The sequence below is a fragment of the Apium graveolens genome, chromosome 4 (assembly GCF_009905375.1).
Source record: "Apium graveolens cultivar Ventura chromosome 4, ASM990537v1, whole genome shotgun sequence".
Taxonomy (NCBI): Eukaryota; Viridiplantae; Streptophyta; class Magnoliopsida; order Apiales; family Apiaceae; genus Apium; species Apium graveolens.
Genome location: NC_133650.1, coordinates 129,487,534 through 129,495,994, shown reverse-complemented (window position 1 = coordinate 129,495,994; position 8,461 = coordinate 129,487,534). Strand labels below are relative to the sequence as shown.

Here is an 8,461-nt window from a genome sequence, read left to right as displayed (position 1 = left end):
CTGTCATGCTTAGAAAAGAATGTCGCAACTTGATTGTCACAGTAGACCGATAATGGTTTAGAGATGAAATTTAAGGCTCCAAACTGTGAAACAAAATTGCGCAGCCATGATCCTTGAATGGAAGCTTCATGACAGGCCACAAATTCAGCCATCATAGTGGATCCGAAAATCATTTCAGATTTTTGACTTTTCCATGAAACAGCACCTCCACATAAAAGATATGTATATCCAAGAGTGCAGAGCCTTGTATCAGGACATCCAGTAAAATCCGAATCAGAATAGCCAATCATCTGTGGATGACTTGACTTTCTGTACGTAAGCATATGATTTTTGGTTCCCTTTAGGTATCTCAATACTTTCTTTACAGCCTTCCAATGAGCGATCCCTGGGTCACTCTGAAATCTTCCCAACATGCCAACGGCGTGGCTAATGTCAGGCCTGGTACAGACTTGTGCATACATCAGGCTCCCCACGAGAGATGCATAAGAATACTTCTGCATTTCTTCTCGTTCCATAGGTGTCCTAGGACATTGCTTAAGAACAAGTTTGTCTCCTTTATACAATGGAACATGACTAGCGAAACAAGACAACATGTTAAATCTCTTAAGAACTTTATCGATATAGGCCTTCTGAGACAAGTCTAAAGTTCCTTGGCTTCTATCACGAAAGATTTCTATGCCTAGAACATAGGAAGCCTCTCCCATATCTTTCATTTCAAAGTTCTTTGAGAGATATTCTTTTGTCTCTCGCAACAAACCAAGATCACTACAAGCCAATAATATGTCATCAACATATAGAATCAAAAATATGAATTTGCTCCCACTAAACTTAAGGTATATGCAAGTATCAACGACATTTTCAACGAAACCGAAATTCGTTATGGTTTCATGAAATTTTAGATACCAATCTCTGGAAGCTTGCCTTAGTCCATATATTGATTTCTTAAGTTTGCAGACCATATGCTCCTGCCCTTCAATTATGAAGCCCTCGGGTTGACGCATATAAATTTCCTCTTGCAAGTCTCCATTCAGGAACGCGGTTTTCATGTCCATTTGGTGTAACTCGAGATCATAATGAGCCACCAAAGCCATGATGATTCTTAAAGAATCTTTTCTGGAAACCGGAGAAAAAGTCTCAAAATAATCGATGCCTTCTTTCTGATTAAAACCTTTAAACACAAGTCTAGCTTTATGTCGTTCAACATCGCCTTTAGAATCTCGTTTGGTTTTATATACCCATTTACAACCAATCGCTTTATGACCTGGTGGGAGTTGAACGATTTCCCAGACTTGATTATCACTCATAAATTTTAATTCATCCATCATTGCATCAACCCATTTGTCAGAATCAGGGCCCTTGATGGCTTGAGCATACGAAACTGGATCTTTATGTTCATCAGATTCTATGAGATAAAGCAAGAAATCATCAGAAATGGTCAATCTCTTTTGTCTTTGAGATCTTCTTAATGGTGTTTCTGATGACTCTCTGTCAACACTATCATTCGTGAGATCCTCATCATGGAGCTGATCATTCACTGGGTTCTCCTCAGTGTTCTGATGTGTGTTTACAGAGGAGTTCCCAAAATCTTTCAAAATAGTGGGTAAAGGAACCTGCACCCTTACTTCTTGAATGATCACATCATCTTGCTTTATGCTCCCACTGGTCTCACCATTCTCATAGAACTTAGCATTACCAGTTTCAACTATTCTCGTACTATGGTTAGGACAGTAAATTCGATATCCTTTTGTATTTTCTGGATATCCAATAAAATATCCACTCATCATCCTAAAATCCAACTTCTTTTCTTGTGGATTGTATATTCTAGCCTCAGCCGGACAACCCCAAATTTGGAGATGACTTAAACTAGGTTTCCAGCCTTTCCACAGTTCAAATGGTGTTTTTGGAACTGCTTTGCTTGGAACTCTATTTAAGATGTAAACGGCTGTACATAAGGCTTCCATCCACAAGAACATTGGCAAATTAGCGTGACTCATCATGGATCTAACCATCTCTATATACGTATGATTTCTTCTTTCAGCTACACCATTCTGCCATGGAGATCCAGGAATTGTGTACTGAGCAATAATTCCAAGTTTCTGGAGAATTTTAGCAAATGGTCCAGGATGTTGTCCTGTTTCATCATACCTCCCATAAAATTCACCACCTCTATATGACCTGATGATTTTCACCTTTTCTTTTGTCTGTCTTTCTGCCTCAGCGATGAACACTTGTACAGCATCCACCGATTGAGATTTCTCATGCAATAGAAAGACATAATAATAGCGTGAATAATCATCGATAAATGTGATGAAAAAATTTTCACCCCCAAAAGTTAGAACATCGAAAGGTCCATAAATGTCTGTATGTATGATTTCAAGAAGCTGGGTACTTCTTGTGGCTCCTTTCTTTGTGTTTTTTGTTGTTTTTCCTTTTATACAATCAACACATACTGGAACATTATTAAGATCCAATTGAGGAAGAATTCCATCCTTAATTAATCGTTTGATTCTTTCAACGGATATGTGTCCCAGCCTTTTATGCCACACGAAGTAAGTGTCATCTTTAGATGACTTACGTTTTCTTTCTTTATCATGCAGGATGAAATTAATTTCGGCATTTGGAGTTTTAAGTTTCAGCTTGTAAAAACCATCAATCAAAATTCCAGAACCAATACAACTAGAATTTTTTAAATAAGCTGAAATTTCCATTGCCAAACTCAAATGAATATCCAAACTTATCCGGTGCACTAACAGAAATAAGATTACGGGAAATAGACGGTACATAAAGTGTTTGACACAAGTCCAACACATGGTCACTACTTAAATTAAGACGATAAGTTCCAATAGCTTTCACCGGAGCTTTGTCTTTATTTCCCATAAAAATATAATCCTGATCACTTAGATTTGTAGTTTGGATCGTACTGAATCCCTGCATGGAATTCAAAATATGAACATTAGCACCAGTGTCCATCCACCAAGTAGAGGAAGGAACATTAGTTAGCTTTGATTCGAAATAACTTACAAAACCCATCGGGTTACCTTTCTTTTCGAACCAAGCCTTACGTTTATTGCAATCCACCTGAAAATGTCCAGGTTTCTTACAAAATTTATAAACATTATCCTTCCTTTTCTTCTTTATTGGTTGATCAGACTCATCAGACTTAAATGGTGACCTTTTGTTCTTTTTCCCAGCTTACTTAGTAGTTCCTTGAGTGAAATAAGCGGCCTTAATACCTTGTGATCCCTGTCTAGATTCCTCCTGAACCAATTTATTAGTCAATTCATTCAAACTCCACTTTTCCGTAATAGTGTTGTAATGAATTTTGAATGGTTCATATTGCGGAGGCAAACTAGTCAGGATAAATTGAACGAGGAAAGCATCATCCATTTTCAATCCCAAATTCTTAAGTTTGGCAGTAAGGTTAATCATCTCAATGACATGAGCACTCATGGTGCGAGAACCATCGAACTTCATGGTTACAAGATCTGTCATCAGCTTTCCCGCAAGGGACTTGTCAGCTGTCTTGAACCTTTCTTCAATGTTCTTTAAGTATTCCTTAGCATTTTTAGCAGCGGGAAGTGATGACTTAATGTTGGTGTCAATCACCATCCGCATAAACATTATGCTCAATCTGTTAGATCTTTCCCAATCATCATGGAACTTTCTTTCTTCGGGAGTGCTTGAGTCAGTAAGTGGACTTGGCTTATCTTTCATGAGAGCCATGTCCAATTCAAGTACTCAAAACGAGAACTCAACTTGCTCTTTCCATTCTGAGTAGTTAGTTCCATTGAGCTTAACAACAGATGTAGCGTAAGAATTAAGAGCAGAAGGTGCAAATAGAGATACACAAATTTAATCAAAAGAACACATAAAATGAATCTTTTAGTTAAGAATTTTGAACACTCCTGTGGGTAGTTTTCAAAATTCTCCATAAGTTTAAATACTCCTGTGGGTAGTACTTAAAAATATATTCATCAATTTTAAGATTCTAAGTACTCCTGTGGGTAGTACTCAAAATATCTATAAGGTCCAACAAATCATAATAACTAATGAAAAAGATCAGGTTCTCCTGTGGGTAGAATCTAACTTTGTCATCAGTATAATTGTTGGTCATTTTAACATCATCTTCTTATGTAAAGCATCATCATAAAAAAAGAAACTGAAAAACTTCATAAAACCGTATTCAACATAAGACACGAACCAAGTTTTACAACACGATGACCAAACATAACCATAAAAATTATGATAGCAGGAAAATCAGAAGCCGATACCATAAACATGATTCTGTAACTAAAGGTGTCAATATGCATAACAACATAATACACGTGTCAAAGCATTATCATGTAAGACTATAATCATAACCCAGAGACAAGATGATATAAGTTCTCGAGGCAATAGTCCGATCAATACATATCATACATAACAATCAATGAAGATCATTATCCCAGAGACAACATAGTACCCATATAAGGATGCTACTAATACTAATAGGAATAATCATATGTCCGGTAACCATGGCTCTGATGCCACATGTAAATGCATTAACATGGATTCTGAAAAGAACAGTAAACTGTACACTTACAAGAATCCAAAACAGAGGTTCCGAGAGAACAGTAAACAGAACAATTACATAAACTCACGGATCTTGAACTATATGATCATCACATATAAGTAGAAACATACCTCCCGACATGGCGACGATTAGTTGATAGCAACAAGGTCTTGTACGTCGGTGCTTCAATGGAGAAGAATGAATATCTCTCTCTTTTCTATATACATTTATTTTATGTGTTCTTTTGGTTCTTGATACCACACTTTTGATGGAAAAGGTGGATGTATATATAGACAGAGAGAAGACCATCCATCTCACCTCAATATCTTACCTCTTAATTAATTATCCATCGGAATTAATTAAGTGAGGTATTTTTAACTCTTGAGTTTCCTATAGACCATTTTATGAGGAAGAAATTATGTAGAAATATAATTATAATTTCTTACAACGTCAGCAAAAGGGATCCACTTTGATGACATGACAGCTAACATTGTAATGTTGATGTCAGCATGTGGGACCCACCTTGCTGACGTGGCACTGATGATATCACCATCTGTTTTGTTGCTGACGTGGTAATGCTGGTGTCGATATGTGGGGTCCACTTTGCTAACGTGCGTGCTGGCGTGGCATTGTTGACACCAGCATGTGGGGCCACTTAGCTCACGTGGCGTCACGTCAGCAAAGTGGGCCTCACAGGTTGATGCCAGCATTGCCACGTCAGCATTTTAGCCCCCAATGTTGACGTCATTATTTCTCAAATGCAACACTTTTTCACCTATTATTGTAGAATGCAACACTACAGTTGAGCTGCAACACAAGTTTCTTGTCTAATGTAACACCTTTTTTATAATACTGGAGTTCCTCAAAAAAATTGGGCTACTGTAACAGAAAGTTGACGTTGCATTACAAAAGTATTGCATCTGGACATATATGGCGTAGTCTGAATTATATAATATATATTTTTTGGTAAAATTAGAAGTCGTATTATATAATTACGAAAATGTCCTTGTACTTTATAACAATAACTGATAAAAATTGAGGAAGAGTTGCAAACTAAAACCAATGATTATGATCTTAGGGGATAAACTACACCAACTTAAATATGAGTACTTCAATGTTTTTTCATGAAAGATATGATTTTCAAACAACAATATACTTAAAAGAATTACTCCTTCTTTCCCTTTCATTTGTTTACACTTTTTTTTGGATGTTACATTTCACAAATTTCCAAAAATAGTTGTTAGTCCCAAAGTATCGTAGAAGGGGGGGGGGGGTTGAATACGATACCTACAATCTTTTCGATTCGTTTATAAGTTCTTCGTTAAAAGTACATAATCAAATTAGACACAAAACAATTTGAGGAATATATTATTTTATTAATATAATCCTTGAGGTTGCTAGAATCTAATCAACAAATTGATTAGCTACAATAAATTCAGCAGCATAACAATATGTTTACAAGCTTAATAAATAAAGTGCTTTAATGGAGCTCCCGTAAACACTCTGTTGAAAGCTGAAGAAGATGACTGAAATGAATTGTATTCATTTAGCAGGTAATGTAGACTTTCAATTTTATTGGACAGGTGGCATTACTGTGTCCACACAAATCTTTGAATTGTTGCATTAATTCACTGGACATTCACAAGTGTTCTATGGCGACTGGTGTATACCTTGACTTCTCTTTTATGGTGACCAGAGTATCTTGTGTCATTGCTCTATGACAACCAGTTGGTGCTCTATGGCGACCACTGTGGTGCCTTAGAGTGATTCTCTATGGCGACCACTGTGTTGCCTTAGAGTGATTCTCTATGGCGACTGCTCTGTTGCCTTAGAGTAATTCTCTATGGACACTGCTCTGTGGCGACCACAGGGATTACATAGAGGGAACAACTATGTGGCTAATGAGGATGAGTGTTTCTTCTAACTCTCATTTGGCGACCACAAGGGCTTCCTTGGTAGTCCTTACACCTCTATGGAGACCAAGGTGATAAGTTCTTTGCCTTAGAATGTTTTTGCTTCTGTTTTTTCCATTCTTCACCGTATCAATACTTTCCTCTGTAACTAAATTAAAATCCATTCTTGAAAACTGGTGTTTGGTGCACTGGTCTGGTTCACAAACAACTAGCATTGAGAGAACCTAATTCAATTTATCTTATGTTTCTGAGCTGATACAGATTGATGAATATTCATTACTTCTTTCACTGAACCCTTGATCTGCAACACTTGAAGTCAATTGATGTAACTGATGATTAAAGTCCTTTGATGTCTTATTCTTCATGGCTGCTTGAACATGTTAATTAAATTCTTTCCATGATCTGTTTTGAGGGCTTAAAGAGTCAATTGCATATTTTGGTTCTTTGTGTTTATCCAGTCTTCATCTGTAGGGTTCCTATGCTTCACAGTTTAATATTGTTTATCTGTTTCTATTTTCATGTTAAGTTATAATTCCTCGATTACATGTTACATTACATTATGATTTACAATCACCCCGATTTGATTGTTAGAGTTCGACAAGAAAATCCCTAAGGATAACTCAACTGATAATAAGAAAAAGTACAACCTCAAAACAGATAAAGATATTAAATACATTCTGGATTACATATTCAATTCCAGATTTCTTAATTTACAAATTACAAAGAAGTGTTCCTCTATACTGAACATATATATTCTATGTCTTCTTTGTCTTTGTTCTTTTCTGCTTCTTGCCCTTGCTTCCTTCTCCTTCTTGAGTCTGAACGGACTTTCTTTTAGTGACTTTCTTCTTAGGATCTAAAGGTTTTGGAGGAGATTCTTTCAGCTCATTCAATCTAGCTTGTACACAATCATGAGCTTCTATTTCAAGTGCGTTGAATGGAGGTGGATTATTCAGCTCATGAAGCATTATCTCAAGATATTTAACTTTGGTGCATTTAGGAACAAGATCAAACAATAGTGATGATTTTCTGGACATTACGAAGACTGTTATCCTTCTTAGATTTCCTCTTATTCTTTTAGTGTCATTGATTGATTCTTCTTCCATCACTTCATCAAGTATCTTAATGATAGGAATCAAAGCAACCTTGTCCTCCTTATATGTGGATATTTTGACATCCATCAAGGCTTGATGTATTGAGTCTGATTCACTTGTCCTGAAGTCTTTGATCCTGATCTTGCTCTTGTTGATTTTGAAGACTAGCTCCCATTCACTGTCAGTGTTGATTATTGGTTCATTGTTTTTCAGAAGATTAATTTCTGGTTCTCCATTAATAAACACCATCTCATGATACGCTCTTGTAACCTTCTTCATATCCTTCTATGTATCTCTGATCATTTTATCATTGAGCCTATAAGCGTATAAAACTTCGGAAGCTTTATAATCTGCTTCTGATCTTTTAACACATGGAGCTTCCAGTTTAGCTCTTTTTCTCCTGAGTTGACTTTCCAGGAAAGTAAGTTGTAGAAAATGAATGGTTCTTATGTATTGGTCAGACATGGTGATGTTTTGCATCCTGCCACCCGCAAATACTTTGATCACGAATTGATACATAAAGGCTTGAGGGGATACATCCATCATCATTCTCCAAAGTTTGTCTCTGAAATATTCATTCTCATTTAATTTCAACCATGGGATTTTTTAGGCTAAGACAAACAATTCAACAATGTTCAACTTCTTCAGCACACTGGTAGACACCTTCATCTGTAGACCATCTCTGTGATTGATAGTGATCTTCCATCCATTCTTCAGAATGTTCATAGTAGTTCCAGTAATTATTTTATTGAACTGATCATAGAACTCATGGATGTTTTCATGTTCCTTTCTGTAATGCTCCACACTTCTCAACAGATTAGAGTTACCAGGGTCTGAATAGTGATATGTTTCTGGTTGGTCCATTTTCTTCTTTATTTCTTCCCATTTGTTTCCTTTCCTGT

The 8,461-nt window shown here is 36.4% G+C and overlaps 1 protein-coding gene across 1 annotated transcript; it reads right to left on the bottom strand.

The window, feature by feature from the left end:
- Positions 1-3,192: 3,192 nt before the first annotated feature.
- LOC141718981 (uncharacterized) lies at positions 3,193-3,723 on the bottom strand. Its single transcript, XM_074521358.1, has one exon. It carries the CDS (start codon positions 3,721-3,723, stop codon positions 3,193-3,195), a length of 531 nt encoding a protein of 176 aa, XP_074377459.1.
- Between the last annotated feature and the right edge of the window lie 4,738 nt (positions 3,724-8,461).